The sequence below is a fragment of the Peromyscus eremicus genome, chromosome 10 (genome assembly GCF_949786415.1).
Source record: "Peromyscus eremicus chromosome 10, PerEre_H2_v1, whole genome shotgun sequence".
In the NCBI taxonomy this organism is placed as follows: domain Eukaryota; kingdom Metazoa; phylum Chordata; class Mammalia; order Rodentia; family Cricetidae; genus Peromyscus; species Peromyscus eremicus.
In genome coordinates, this window is record NC_081426.1 from 65317983 (window position 1) to 65334254 (window position 16272).

The 16272-nt window shown below is 44.5% G+C and overlaps 1 protein-coding gene across 12 annotated transcripts in view; it reads left to right on the forward strand.

Moving 5' to 3' along the window:
* The window catches only part of Dcun1d4 (defective in cullin neddylation 1 domain containing 4), a 95518-nt gene that overhangs the window by 37969 nt on the left and 41277 nt on the right, over positions 1-16272 (forward strand). For all 12 annotated transcript variants that reach the window (XM_059275991.1, XM_059275997.1, XM_059275994.1 and 9 more), the window contains 2 exons: positions 6721-6835; positions 9519-9610. In XM_059275991.1, coding sequence (XP_059131974.1) covers positions 6721-6835; positions 9519-9610 — 207 coding nt within the window. The remainder of the gene's footprint in view (positions 1-6720; positions 6836-9518; positions 9611-16272) is intronic.

A 16272-nucleotide genomic window follows, 5' to 3' on the forward strand; every position in this document is an offset into this window, starting at 1 on the left:
ATATATGTATATATATATGTTTGTGTTTTCAGAAACATCCATGGTATTTAATTTTTCATTGAATGGTAGATTGTTGACATGTAGACCTCCCCTACATCTTCTTCCCAGATTGATTCAGAGTCAGTTGAAATTTAAGCATAAGATGGAGTTTGAAGAACTAGTCTGTTGGAATGCACTGGCTTTTCAGTACTCACCAGGTCCAGGCTGACGTACCTGCTGTGTGCTCTATCTACCCCAGCCCTGTGATGGAGGAAGGCTTCCTGCTGTGCTGGGGTGGGGGCATCTCAGAGTAGCTGGCCTCTCTGCTCAGCTTCCTCTCTCGGAGTCCCCAGTTAGACCAGACAGGGAGGAGGAACTGGGGAATGGACTGTGCCAGATGTGTTGAGGAGGTCAGTGGCGAACAGGTCCATTTTTCAGTAGCACATTTTAAAAGGATCTGTTCTCTTTTTAAATTGCTGCTTGACTGTCCAGTTCATGGGTTTATCATGTTCTCCAGCCTGCTGGTGTGCATTGGTATGCTTGAGTTTAACTCTCAGCTCTGATAAGTAATACTGGAATAATATCTCCAGGGTCAAGTTAATAATTAAGGAGGAAAACACAACTCTCTACTTGAAACTGTTGGTGGTCATGAAGATTTTTCTTTTTTTAACTTAGCAGTTGGTGATGTCGTTTTAGTGTTTAAAATAGGATTTTGTATTAGTAAGATTCTAAGATTATCTTAGCTATGGTAACAACACTTTATTTCTGACTTATGAATATTATATAGTTAATTTTGGAGTTTAGATTTAAATGAGTAATTGGTACTATAGTAATTCCTATCTAAATGTTAAACTAAAAAAAATGGCACTATGATAACTAAGTTTCAGTTAAGGAAGGCGGTGGAGGACAGTGTGTTTGGCCCTGGCCACCTGTCTGCTCTTTGGTCCCCAGCTGTGTTCCCCTGATCCCCAGCTGTGTCTGAGTGCCTGGACAGTGTCGATTGGTGCTCATGGTGTGTGTGTACTCATGTGTGTATGTGTGTGTGCTCAGAGTGTATGCACACTCGTGTGCTCAAGTGCGTGTGTATACGAACTCACCGAGTATGTGTATGTTCATAGGTGTTTGTTTGTATGCTTGTGTGTGTATGCTCATGGTATGTGTGTATATATGGTGTGTGTGTGTGTGTGTGTGTGTGTGTGTGTGTATACAGATGTACACTGTGTGGGTACCTTGGAGGGACCAGAGGTTGATATCAAATGTCTTTACTTGCTTCTCCACCCTATTTTTTAGAACAGGGTGTCTCAGTGAACTTCGAGCTCACTGGTTTTGGCTAGACTTGACTGGCCAGCAAGCACCCAGTTCTGCCTGTCTTTGTCTGTTCTCTTGGGGCCAAGAAGACAGGCACATGCCACCATGCTCGTCTTTTTACATGGGAGTTGGAGATCCAAACCCAGGGCCTCATATTTGTAGGACAAGCACACACTGAACCATCTCCCTGGACCAGGGCTTGCGTGCTCGTGTGTTAGCACAGTTTCACATCTGGCTGTGGCATCTGTTGTGTTTCCCGCTCGACAGCATACACCGTAGAAGTCAGACAGTGGAAAATGAGTGAGGCTTGGAGATGTGATCAAGCATGTTGTTTCTTTGACTGTCCTGGCCCGACACGGGCCTGAGCACCATCCATAAACATTGTGTGTGGAAGAGCCAGGACCATGCCAGAGGGTGGGGCATCTCATGCACTGCCTGGTGCTTCTGATCTCCCACAAGGGAGGCAGGGAGAGGAGTATGAGGAAAAGCAGCTCTGAAATAGAGAATTAACAAAAGAAAAACACAGAGCGGGGAAAAGTCAGGAAAGCGATGATACATGCCAGAGCTGGTGTTATTTAGAGATAAGTAGGAAAATTTTGTTCTTTTAAAAATTATTAGTTTAACAGCTAATTCACTGATGTAGTCAAGAAAATGAAATAAAATCCTAGGTACTGGTGAGATATCTAAGGATGCTGTGTATTTATCAGCTGAAGCTATGAAATCTCTGAGTGAGTGATCAGGGCAGCGAGCTTCGTGAAAACACTTGGCGGGCAGAATGAGCTGTGTGCTGAAGTGTTACGAGATGAGACAGCGCCGTGGACAGCAGGCTCCTCAGAGTGCACAAGGCAGGATGAGGTGTGCGTCTAACGTGTGGATAAGTTTGGACAAGTCAGAAACAGCCTTTCCCTCCTGTTTGGGGATGAGCAGTAATTGGGCACACGAGTTGCCAGATCTTATGAGAGATTAACTCTAACAGGGACTCTTGCTGAGGCTGGTCAGGTAAGGTGCTCGCATGAAGACAGAGGGACCTGCTCAGGCATCAGTTCAGAATAGCATGCCAAGTTAAACTGTTAGGAAAACAGCAAGGTGAGTAGACAGTTCAGGTGACCTCCAGTTGCCTTTGAAACTGGCTTTTCTGGGACAATACTAAAATAGGCCTATTGAAAAATGTCAGCAGTATTTTAAACTGTTTAATAGGGGAAGAAAGACTGTATTAATTGACTTAATTGAAAAGCTAAAAAATAATTTGTTCTTTTGAAATAGTAAACCCCCCCAAATCAATGTGAACTTTCAGGTAAAAACCTTTATATACAATTGGGTTTTCAAGTGTGTGTGTATGTGCGTGTGTTTGTGTGTGTGTGGGGTATGTGTAGGATATGGTGTGTTGTGTGTATGTAAAGTGTATGTATGTGTGTGTGTAAAGTGTATGTGTGGAGGACAGAGAACTTTCTGGAATAGGTTTGAAGTTTCCTTCCATCTTTATGTGGATTCTGGGAATCCAGACTCAGGTTACTAGGTTTTCATGACAAATCCTTTAACTGGATGCACCATCTTGCTGGCCCAAAATTTTATTTCCATTGTCTCTTTAATGATTATTTCAATGCCATACCATTTAGAAGAAACTTGTGTCTCTAGTCTCAGCATTCTGGAGCCTGAGGCAGAAGGACTGAGAGTTCAAGGCCAGCCTGAGCCCTATAGTAAGACCCTGTTTTGAAAGCTCCAGGGCTGGGGTGTGCTGGTCAGCAGTAGAACATTTGCCCGGCTTGTGTGAGCTCGTGAGTCTGTGCTGTAAGGAAAGGAAGTACTCTGTGACCGAGTGTGGAAAAGCTGTGGCCTTGAATCCCTGCCACCCAAAATGTCAGGTGGGCTGTAGCTCGTTTCTGAGGCAAACAGGCTCATAGGAGTTCTTGATTGTGTTATCTACTTTTTATTTCTTTTTCTGTAAAGATAGAGTTAAATTGAGGTGAAATATGTATTTAAGCTTTGGAGCCTAAATTTATTGAGATAAATGAATAAAAATGTGTAGAATACCCATTTAGAACTAAGGATGTATTTTAAGAAGCACTGTATTGCCAGCAAACGTGAAGTCAGCTTTGCTGACGAGTGGGGAGGTAAGTCAGAAATGATGGTGCATTGTCTAATCAGAGGTGGTTCAGGTAGATGGAAATGTTCTGATTTTAAGCAGCTGATTTATGCTGCTTAAGGATATTAAGGAACTCAATAAAGTATCTTTTTGCTATCATAAATTATTAGATAGACAAGTGAACCCAACAGGAAACCACAAAGACGTACCTTTTTCCTTTCCTGTGTTTTTGTCGTTTTGAGACAGTGTCTATTCTTCAACTCAGATTGGCCTTGAACTCACTTAGGTAGCCGGTCTTGAACTTGCAACCTTTCTGCCTTAGCTTCCTGAGTGTTGTATTACAGGCTGAGATAGTAGGCATCGACCACTCCTGCCCGAGATGCCCTCCTGTGTGTGTGCACTTTGAAAGGTCCTGGGAGGTTCTCTGGGTTGTGATATGCCAGGCCAGAGAAGCAAGAGGAGAAGCCCAGGAGGCCGGAAGCAGGTGTGCTGCTGAACCTGTGTATGTGTTGACTCAGGTCTTGTTGGGAAGTTGTTCTTTTACATAAACTCGCAAAACATTGCTTTCCTGTAGCCTGGAAAGTTCGCTCTGGGTCTGTGTCCTCCCCATCTGTCTTGAGAAGCAGCCATGCAGGGGCAGAGTTGTGCTCACCAGAGAGACGAGTAGACGCGGCTTATGTGTGGAAAATGGCCGGTAACGGTTACTATGTGTGCCGATAGTCAGAGCAGAAAGATCTAAGAGAAGTCTGTCTCTTCGCTAGGAGATACAAATTTTGAATAAAGTAAGGCTTCAAACTTGAGGATATGAGTAAGGTCTACACAGATGAGATACTGATTCGTGAAACTTACAGAAGGAAGCATTCCTTGGTAAGAAAACTAGTTGAAGTAAGGTGTTTGTGTGCTTACCCAAGATGCATTACTGTTGGTGAGTAGGGTCAGTGAAAGCTGAGTTTGTGCTGCTGTTTCTGAAGGAGCCAGTGGATTGTGTTGTATTGGAGGAGACTTTATTTTCTCATGGACTGAGGAGATAAGTGCATTTTCCTGTGTTCTGTAAATACTGTGGGAGGGAAAGGCTGGTGCCAGACCAGATGCTCTTGGAAGGAACTGCGCGTCCCTCTTGTGTGTCCGTATCTAGGGTGGCGGAAGCCCGCTTGCAGTGGCAGGCATGCCCCCACTTCTGGACACTGTTTCAGGCTCTATGACTAGGTAGCACCAACATTTTCCTTCTTCGGGCCTACGAGGCCTCAGTGAGCAAGGATAACATCCTCCTCAGTGCTGATTGTCTGCAGGAGCTGAGGTCACTGCAGAGTTTAAACCTCTGAGTACACTGTGGTATGCTTGGTGAACAGGACACTTCTCTGTAGGGAAGGTGGATGAGTGTGTGTGTGTGTGTGTGTGTGTGTGTGTGTGTGTGTGTGTGTAGGCAGCATCCCCTCCCCCTGGTTCTTTTCCTCTTCTCAGCTGCTGTTGTGAGAGGTAGAGAGAGCTTTGTATCTCTGAGGAACCTTCCTCTCTTGGACAGTTAGGCTCCAGGCAGGTTGCTGGGTGTCATCCGCCTAAGCCTGTTGGATATCAGGTTTCTGGGCTGAGGGAGCGAGCAGACTCTGACGCCTAGGGACTGTCCGGTACCAGCTCTGGGCATGAGTTCATTTGGGAGAGCCTAGAAGCATGTCACCTAGGAAATGTAGCAGAATGGTAGAAGCCTGAGTGACCTGGGATTTGGTCCCAGCTCATCACTGCTCTCAGCAGCTTGTGACTCTGGCTGCTGACCACTCTTATCTCTCCTGGCGCCCAGTTAACTGTGGTCTGGCCTCCATCCATCATCCCAGCTCTTTAGCACATGTAGCTTGAGACTTTGTGCCTCACACAGTGGCCTCTGTGTGGCCATGGAGCCACTCCCCGCACCCCAGTCACCCCTTCTCTGACTTCGGGGACAGCATAGAGGTTGTTACCTTCCTTTCTTAGCCCTCTGAATGGCTGTCCACCCTAGGGTTGGGGGACCTAGAGCTCAAGACTGATGGTGGCTGAGAACTGGCTTTGCCACTGACCACCACCAGGTCCTTACCCTTCAGCTGCACACACCGCCACACAGTGTGTGTCATCGAATGTTTGTTGAATGGGTGTTCGTTCTCAAGAAAATTGTGAGAGGGCAGAAGAGAGAGAACACCTTTGCCATTCTTCAAATGACAAAGGAATAAGAGGCCTGGAGTAGGTTAGCAGTCACCCAGACCACAGTGTTAGCTGAAGAGCCGAGCGTCCATTGGATGCGGATTGACATAGCCTAGCATGCTTCTGGCATGGCTGTCCACAGCCTTTCCACTAAGGGTTGAGGAAGGGGGGATGGAGGAATGGTGTGTGCTCATCTTAGAGACCTTGGAAAGTCATCCGGTGCCTGAGCTGTGGTTCCCCCAGCTGATAATGTAGAGAATTGCCATTGCCTGTCATGTGCAGGGTTCTGTGAGGAATAAACAGCATGACTGCTGTCACTCATGCCCAAACGGGGTGTTTTATGTCTTCTAATTATGGTTTAAGACAGTCTGCAGAGAGACTGCCCAGAATTGGATCCTGGTTTTCCCGTTTAACATTTCTGTCCTTCCTTCTCTGCTGAGTGCCTTTCTTTGTAGTCCTTTTCGTTAGGAGTGAGTTTATGCAAGGGTTAAAATAGGACCTGCAGCACCACATATATATGCACACAAATATGCATATACGTATATATATGTATATATATATGCCCGTGTTACTGAATATTGTCAGATTTTCATATCCTTTTCTAAGTTACAGTTACACTTCCTGACACAAGCCCTCTCTGAAGGTGGCAGTCATTTGCAAGTGGCAGAAACAAGGACCAGTTACTGTGAAACTTGTGTTCTGAAGTCAGATTTCTCCCCACCCTCCGGGCCCCCACCCCAGCAGCATCCCTTGAAGCCTGTGTTAGGACTGGTGTGCCTGTGTTTACTTTAGGTGGCGTTACTGGTTAGTCCGCTTGCCTCGTGAAGTTGTGTATGTGACGGCAAGACAGTTTGTCTTGAAGGAAGGAGCGTTGACATGTAAGAAGCAGGACATCTCGGTGATTTCCGTGAGCGTGGCCTCCGCAGTAAAGCTCCCTTCTAGTTCTGTTGCAATTTGGGGTAGTGGGGAGTATTCACTGGAGTAATGGCAAGGTTTATTTCTTGATATAGCGTTTCCTCAAAGAGGAGCCAAAACTCATTTTCCCTCTGTAATGGTGTTGACTGATACCATCTAACCACTTCACGGGGTAGGCAGGCCACGGGGTTGGTTATTTAGCGGTGACACTGGGTGGGAGTCCGTGTGCCGAGCCTTAATCTTGTGTTGTCCGCCTTTGTTCCTAGGAGGCCTGCGGTCCTGCAGCTCTTCAGACTGCTTTAGTAAAGTGATGCCACCAAGGAAAAAGAGAAGACCTGCCTCTGGAGATGACTTATCTGCCAAGAAAAGCAGGCATGACAGGTAGAGTGCAGAGGCCATGGCCCAGGTCAAGGGCATGTGCCCGCCAGCGTGGAGGTGTGCCGGTCTGCCTCGTGCAGTGAGGGGCTTTGTTGAGTGCAGGTGCTGGCTGAAATATTCTCTACTTCTGTGGGTGGTGCTTAATTATTTAATTATTTAACGATGCTTATTTTATGTCTTGGCTTGTAGAACTTAAAAAGAAAACAGGCAATTTGAGATTTTAGACATTAGTTTTTATCTTTTTGTTTTTTTTCGAGACAGAGTTTCTCTGTGTAGCCCTGGTGCCTGTCCTGGAACTCACACTGCAGACCAGGCCAGCCTCGAACTCACAGAGATCCACCTGCCTCTGCCTCCCAAGTGCTGGGATTAAAGGCGTGGCCTTTAGTTTTGTATTAATCAATTGATCCTCTAAAACTGGGGTGGCATCACTTTTTTCCATTGGCGCCTGGCTGGTAGAGCCTGGGAAAGCCTGTCAGGAGTGGTTATCTGTCCTTTGGAGAGGGTCTCACTAGCTGCAGCCACAGGACCAGAGTGAGAGAGCTGTTTTGAGTGTCCTTACCCCTTCAGAGTATCAGCCAGTCGTAATTTCTTCTCATATTGCTGAGAATTTAATGAAAATGGAAAAACAAGGCTACTTAAATCACGTACGGACAAGTCACATGCTAATTATGGTGATGCCAAGGACTGTTAAATGTTTTTCTTAGATGGCTTTACTCTTTTGCCTTGATCTTAATAAGTAACTTTTCCTTTCATCACATGACAAATTTCCTGTCTTGTCTTTTCTCCTTTTTTCCAATCTTTCCCTGATCCTACTCTGGCTCATTTCATCAGTGGTCTGCCGAGCATCTTTAAATGGAGGGACTGAGATGGTTTTTGTTTCTTTCTTGCTGCGATGCTTCATTTGTTACAACTCAGTTGGAGGAGCAGAGGCAGACAGCAGAAATGAATGTAACACCATAGTTAATATCTGAGCGGAAAACGTCATCTAGGAGGAGAGAGGGATTTCCAGGATAACCACAAGCTGTCTTCCGGCCAGTGGTTTTCAGTTTTCTGAAGCTAAGTACCTTGTATCAGAGAACTGGTGAATTCGCATACTCATGTAGCATTCTGTGCTGTAAATTTTTTCTTTCACTATAACTTGATATGATGCTAATGGACTATAAAAAATCCAGCTTAAAAGCTGGCAGTTCAGGGGAAGTTTTTGAGTTTGATTCTTGGCCTTTTAATAACTTGATTTACATACCACGAAGTTGATCGATTTGAAGTGTATAACTCAGTTTGTTTTTTGAGCTAACTGAGTTGTAGAAGCTGTCACTACGATCCAGTGTCGGAACATTTCTATCATCCCAGCTGGTCACTTCAGCCCCAGGCAGCCGCTGTTTCAGTTTATGCCAACCGTGGTTCGCCTTTCTGGCATCTTATCCAAATGGTCGTCTGTGTTTCGCTTTCATAGTTAGCATGGTGTTTTTGAGGCTCATCTGTATGATAATGTGCACCAATCTTTTTTTTCTCTTAGCTGCTGCATTATTTTTCCATTGTCTGGTCTTGGGCAAGTTTTAGTTCTAGGGAATTTTTACCTTGTGTTGCCTTACAGGAGAACTACAAGTTCATAGATGAATTACGGCTAAGATAGGAATGTGCGGTCCCTTTCTCTTTGAACCCGTGGCCGGTATCGATTGCATTTATGTAGGTTATTATGTAGGTTATTGTGTGGGTTATTATGGGGTTTGTAGGTTCAGTAACTTCAAACCGTCCAGCATGATGGTCTAATGATGATAGTTATCAGAATTTCTATCAGAGGTTTACACCAGTAATCAGTCATTGTCTAGGTCACGAATAAACACTTGTGAATAAATTTACTAAAACAGGGAATGGTCAGTGATCTTTATATTAGTATATAAATAAAATTATATCCAGGAATATTAATACAGCTGGATGTATGCAATAGGTTAAGATATATACACATTTTGTAGCCAAGTCACATTTGAAGCTCCTGCTCCTGCCTGCTCCATGTGGGAAGCCCCGCTCAGGCCTGTCACGAGATGAGGGTCTCCTGAGTTGCAGGAGGCTGCTCTGCTTTGTCTCCAGCTCAGGCCACCCAGCAGGCTTACAGTGGAGCACCAGGAGCCAGGGAGCTGTCCTCTCTCTCCCAAGAAACTTCTTCCAGCCTTGTACCTGGATTAATTTTGTTCTGGAAGCTTGGACATGGGTTGATGTTTCTCTTTATTTGCTTAATGTTTTCCGGCATAACTTACTACTGACAAATTTCTCCTCAGCCTGTGCTTAACCCAACTTTCATGACACAGAAATCAGGAAGATTTAATGGAGAGATAGGAGTAATTAGTGTTTTTTAAGGGTCATTATGAATGCCTTATTTCTTGGCATGTTTTACTTGGAATCTTTCTGTAGTGAATTCTAGATATTGAGGCAAATTTATCAAGTAACTAATATGTTACTGATTGTTGATAAGATAGTTATATTCCTTAATGTTTAATTCTTTATTAAGATATGGGTGTATTTCAGCACTAGTTATGGAACTGCTTATGCTTGAAAATGTAGGGAATAAAGTTTTAAAATATATTTAAAACACAGGTTGAGTAGATGTTTGGTTTATACCAAAGTGAAAAGTACCTGCTACCTGAACTCAGTGTCTTAAATAACATGAAACTGCTTTTTCAACTTGTAGTATGTACAGGAAATACGAGTCAACCAGAATTAAGACTGAAGAAGAGGCCTTCTCCAGTAAGCGGTGCCTGGAGTGGTTTTATGAGTACGCAGGTAAGTCATGACTGCTGTCATGTGATCCTTAGGAAAAGAAGAAGCATCTTAGAGGAGACCACAGGACTTTAAAACATGGACTTTTCAAATTGTGTGTGTGTGTCTGTGTGGAGGTGGGGGTGGGGCATAGAGGCAGAGCAGGGGAAAGGGATGTGGTCGGAGCCAATCACTAAATACCCTATTTATAGCCAGCAGCTAAGCCCAAGAATTCAGAACACTGGAAGGGAACTGAAAAGATGAAACACTTGGGAGCAGCCCTTCGGATTGCTGAGAAACCTAGTTAGAATACTGATAGTGGGTAATTACTTGGTTTAAGCATCAAAGTTAAAATAAGCTTTGCTGTTTTGAACTTCATCGTGGTGCAGTGGGATTTCCTTACACTGAGTGTCTCTATTTTGAAAGATCATCTGGCAGAAACGGTTTGCCTCGGTGTTTAAAGTGTCTTAACGTCGAGTCGCCTCTTTGCAGTTTACTGGGACTGGTTGGACAGCACGGTGGCAGCCTCGGCCTTGTGGTCGCTGCCTGGTGCTGAGCGGGGAGAGGAAGAATGTCAGACCAACGCTGCCTGCAGCTTTCTTGACCTTCTTCTTCCTCCCCATATTTTAGGCCTTCTCAACTTGACTGTTGAACTTTTGCACAATCACGTCGACTGTCCCAACGGCCCTCACACCCGTTTTCCTGTCACTGGTCTTGATTCTAGACTGAGTTCCATGTGTCTCTGGTTGTCTTGCTTAGAAGCAGCTCATGTATGCTGTGCTCTGACATTATCCCTCCCTGCCTGCCTCTTAAAAGATCTCTGTTGCCTCCAGGATGCCAGCACGGCTCCACCGTCCCTCTGCTGGAATGCTCTTCTCCTCTTTCCCATCTGATAGTAACGGTTCTTTTTACCTCTTACCGGTATTTGCCGACCATGAAATCCGGTTGGGGGCTCCTGAATCATGTCAAGAGCCTTCCGGCCTTCTTCTCACTTCCCCAGGACTTTGGTCATAACTTGTTTCGTCCAACTTTGAGTGTAAGATTTAGGATTTCTCTACCCTTTACTGTAATGAGAGTCTTGTCTCTCTCACACAGAGGCTGACCCAGGGGGACCAGATTCCCTCCCTGGGCTTCGCAGGAATGCAGTGAGAGAAGAGCATCTTTATTTGGGGCGTGGGTGCGGGGCTTGGGAGGGTTTGAAAGGATACAATCCGGATTCTTTCAGTTTTCACTTGAGTGTAGAGTCCTTGTGAAGTACCTCTGTACTTCTAGTGAATTCTCCTTTTGCAGTTCCAGCTGGATTTGGTGTGCAGGGCATGGACACTGGTACAGACACCTGATGCTGTTGGAGTGTATCTGTTTTCAAGTTTCATTAGAACACAAGTGTTGGTTAAGTGGTGCCGCTGTTGGTGGCCATGCCAATGGAGGAGAGTGCTGGATGTATCATGATGGAAGAATCATGAGCCATGGTTACCTTTCTAGAGCTTTATTGAGAGGGAGAGGGAGAGGGAGAAAGAAAGAGAGAAAGAAAGAAAGAGAGAGAGAGAGAGAGAGAGAGAGAGAGAGAGAGAGAGAGAGAGAGAGAGAGAGAAAGAAAGAAAAAAGAAAGACCATGTGGGGCGGGGGGCGTGCACGTGCACAGGCACACACTTTTCTTTAAAAGCAAATGAAAGAGTCTGTTGTTTTGTTTTTTAAGAGGGCAAGATGGAATTGCCTTCTTGCTTGCTTTTCCTTGACTGTAGGTGACACTTTGGAAATAAAATTAAAGCCACATTGTTTGGGTTCCTTGGGGTCCCTGATGGGTCCCTGTAGTCCCCCATGCTTGCAGAGTGTGTGGGTGAGTTTATCTGTGTGTTTATAGTCCCGGAGCCCTCTCCCATTTTTAGCCTTTGCTTCTTGTGTGCCTTATCAGTTGGAAAAATGGCTTCAGATTGGGAGACCGAGGGCCCCAGTTGGCTCCACGCTCACTTTGACTGTCTGAGGCACATGAACTGGCAGTGCAGGGCAGGCATAGGTTGGGAGAGGCACCCGGTGGCCTTTGGTGTGGCTGTGGCATGTCTGTAGGAAAAGGCTGGGAGGCGCCAGGAGGCTGGCCTAAGAGCAGGTGTGCTGGTTTGAGCTGAGGACAGATGCTGACTCCGTCCCCGCCTTTTAACCTGACATGAAGGCAGGCATGGCGGTAGATTGGTTCATATGGGTGGATCTCTAGTCCTTTCCAGAACCCCATTCTCCTGTTGTTCCTCGGCACCCACAGCCCAAGGTCAGCATGGTTTAACATATGCTGAGGTGGGGATTCTCACCTTTCCAAACCGGTGCAAACTCAGTTCCTGAGTCCAGAAGTTCGCTAAATAAACCATGGTCTCTGGGACTTCTTCCTGGTGTCTGGTTGTAGGTTTATTCCCATTCTATTTGGAACCGTTTTCTATTAGTTGAAATAGGATTGGCCAGGATAGAGGCAGTGTTTAGTTTCAGTTCCATCTGAAAATGGAAATGTTTACCTTCTCATTAGAATGAAAATGGTTAATTTTACATTAAAAGTCTATCAGGTGCCTTCTACTTTCTACAGTGAATGTAAAATAGGAAGTGGGGGAGTAACGTGGATTTTGTTTTGTTTTAAACAGTGTTCCAGTATAGCTCACGCACGTGGGTTTTGTTTTGTTTTAAACAGTGTTCCAGTATAGCTCACGTATGTAGGTCATGTTATTTCTGTAGGCCATGACTGTAAGCCCTTAGGCTATTTTGAGTTAAATTCTGTAGTAGTTGTCTTTTGGTCTGTGAAAGGGGGATTGGAAACCAGAAGAGATGGAAACATAAGACATGGGCATTTATAAAAATGCTAAAGTCTGTTTCTGGAAGATACGTCAAAAACTACCAAAGAGACCCAAGGACAGCCTCTGTTGCTGCAGTGGTGTGTCCTGCTATGGTTCTGAGAAGTTCAGTGTGGTGGTCTTGGGGTATCAGGAAAAAGTTAGATATGTTTAGTTAGAGGCCCTGTTTAAGGGGCAAGGAAGTGGGGACATCACTTAGCATTGTGACTTTTCTCACAGTCTACCTTTCCCAGTTTACCTCCAGCATCTGGTAAGCCAGGGCATCACATGGCTCATTATTTGAAATACAGATGCAGTTGATGTTTTAAGTCTTCCCCAAGCTCTACTTCCATGATCCAGTGGCATATTCTTGGCATAACCTTGCTTGACAAAAGTTACCACGTTAGTCTAGAGATGAACTCATAGACTTACACTGAAATATGTCCCAAATCCCTCTCTTAGGATTTCTCTTGCATTGATACACACTATGACGGAAGCAACTTGGGGAGGAACTTAAAACTTTGAGTTTCCATTCCCTCATGGAGGGAAGTCAGGCCAGGCACTCAAGGCAAGAACCTGGAAGCAGGAACTGATGTAGAGCCCGTGGACTATAGCTTGCTGAGCTTGCTTTGTTTATAGCACCCAAAACCACCTCTCCGGGGTGGCACCTCCCACAGTGAGCTAGGAGGGAACACGGAGAGAGACAACTAAAGTGAAGGGCCCTTTGAGGGGTAGTATGGAAACCTAACACAGTCGAAGCTTCCTAAAATATGTTCATATATGAAGGGGTTCTAGATGAAGTTGTCAAATAATGGGGGATCAAAGCCCCAACTGGCCATCTCTTGTCACCAAATAAAGCTTCCAGTCCAGTAATTAGATTACATCTAATTGAATTGTTGGCCAAAGGGGTCCCATGGAAATCCCCAAACAACCCAGGCTGTTGCAAGACTTGAAGATGCTTTCCACAAACTGACAGCAAGACCCCACTGCTGACGACATCACCCACAGATCTCACTGGACATGGAGAGGTCGAGCTGGTGCCCACATAGAGCCTTCACCCCCACATCCTAGCGTCTTTGGTATAGGAAGGTACTCTGCACGCTACCAAAAGAGAGAGGTAAGCACCACCCCAGCCACACACCCTTTGACATGATGTCCTGCCTAATAGATAAACTAGGGCAGTGGTGGCAGAAAGCTTGTGGGAGTGACCAGCTGGAATCTGATTTGACTGAAGGCTCGCTCCGTGAGGAGGAATGCATACCCAACACTGCTTAGTGTGATCCAGAACTTGAGACGAGATTCCTAGGGTAAAACCAAGTACCACTGTTGTTTAAAACAAACAAGAACAATAAAGTAACTCCCAATGACATTCTGCTATACTCATGGATCAGTGCCTTGCTCAGTCATCACCAGAGAAGCTTCCTCCTGAGGCAGATGGGACTTACAGCCAGACAATATGCAGAAAGGGAGAAACCTAGGACATTCAGCCCTAAACAGGAGGTCTCTATCAAATCTTTCACCTCGGGGCTCAGGGAACCCTGAGGAAGAGGAGGCAGAAAGAGTGTAAGAGCCAGAGGGGATGGAGGACATCAAAGAAACCAGGCCCTCTAAATCAGCAGGATCAAAGCTCATGTGAACTCACAGAGACTGAAGCAGCATGCCCAGGTCTGCACAGTCTGCACCACATCCTTTGTGTATATGTTATGGCTTCCGGTTGAGTGTTTTTATGGGATTCCCGAGTCTGCAAATGACTGGGTCTCTGTTTCATGTGGTTTTTTGGGGGGCTCTTTTCCTTCTGTTTGTTTTGTACAGTTCCAATATATTAGTTTTTGTTTAATTATTTTATTATTTTTCTTATTTAAGACAATTTTTAAATTTAAATAGATTTTGATCATATTCTTCCCCTCCCCATGTCCTTCCAGATCCTCTCCCCTCCTGCCCACCCAACTTTAAGTTCTTTCTCAAAAAACAAAAGCCCAATACAACAATAAAGCCTTCCAAAACCAGAAAGCAAAATAAAACCCCACCCAAAAAGAAACAAAACACCAAACTGTAACCTAATAAAAACATCCAAAAAACTCACAAAACGCAAAAAACTGTGGAATCCATTATATGTTGGTCAGTTGCTCCTGAACATGAGGCCTTTCCTGGAGTGATTTGATACACCCAGGGTCACTCTATTGAAGAAAACTGATTTTTCCCTCTCACTGAAGGTACAATGACAGTTCAGTTGTTAATCTTTACCCTAGTGGCTAGATTTTTACTCATTCATTAAAGAAGATGTCCTGTAGACTTGCCCATGGGACTTTTTTTTTCTCAGTTAAGATTCCTTCTTCCCAAATGACCCTAGCTTGTGTCAAGTTGACATAAGAATTAGCCAGCACACTCCCAGTGAGCAATCGGCTCACAATTAGATTGAAAACAATATTAAATATCAGAGTGATGAATAGATTTTAAATAATATTTATTAAGAAGCTGCATTTTACTATATTTAGAATATATATATATATTGAGAGCAGAGAGTTATAAACTATATGGTGAAATCGTATTCTTTTATAATATACAGACAAGTGTTTGTAACTAATACAATGACAGTGTATGCAAAGAGTATGTAGAGTGGGAGTCATTTACATCATCACTGCAAACTTTTTTGGGGGAGGTGATTTTATTATGTTGACTCTGTTCTGGAACTTGCTGTCTATCCCAGGGTGACCTTGAACTCACATAGATCCACCTGCCTTTGTCTCCCCATTCTCCTAGCATGTGCTATCACACCTGGCTGCTTGTTAATAGATTTCTGTAGCGTTCATTTCTAGTGTGGCTAGCAGGTTCTGTAATGAATGTGGATGGTAGTGTCACATTGGAGGTACCAGCGGACCAGAGCGAGCTTGGAAACACACAGTTCAGTGGTTGGCTTCGATAAAAGAGTTTTTAAAAATCAGGTAGAATAGGAAGTAGAGAAGAATTCAGACAGGACAATTAGCAAGAGTGTCTGTAAACACCATAAAGGCATCTGTTCTTCAGGGAAAACTTTGTAGCAAAAGGGGGATAAAGGGTGTTTGCTTAGGTCCTCCTCAGTCTCCCAACCCTTGTGTCTGTCAGCAAGAATAATGTCAGAGTCACGAGGATGAAAACTGGGTTAACAGGTGAAGGGAGAAAAAGCTTTACGATCGTCCTGCCTTGTGTATTTGCACTTTCGTAGTAAAAAGCCGAGGGGGATGGCCTAACTGGTAAGGAGAGGGAAACACAGCTTCCAGTTTTTTGAGTTTGTATTTTTCATACCTGAATATTTTATCATGTAAATGCATTAATGTGCACACATGTGGACATGTGCACTCAAGCCTGAGCTGCCGGTATATCAGCATCAACTCCTAATGTCTTCCCATTTGAGTTCCAAGTGACAGAAGCTTGCTCGTTCTCACTCTTCTTATTTGCCATTAATTGGTTACTAACCAGTGCTTTTATATAAGAAAAAGAAATGAATATAAATATTGGAAAGGAAAGGCAAGTGATTATTCATCAAAGGTGAAATGATGGTACATTATGGTATTCCTGGATACCCGGAGAGAATTTCCTAAACAAAGGTAGAAATGTGATGTCAGTATGTATATATTCCATACACAGACAGGAAACTGTGGTCTGAATGTAAAATAAATGAATAAATTTAATTTAAAGAATGAAAAAAGATCCCAGAAAGAGATGGCAGTTTACTGTGGAGAACAGAGCATCTGTTGTTGTTCTTAAAACACAGACCGTTTGTGGATAAGAGAAGATGGCCGCACAGAGACAATGGGACCGCATGGAGTCAAGACGGCCATGGTTAATGTGGCCTGCGGGGGGAGGTGGGGGAGATTGTTTGGCTTCACTCCCGATGGTTGA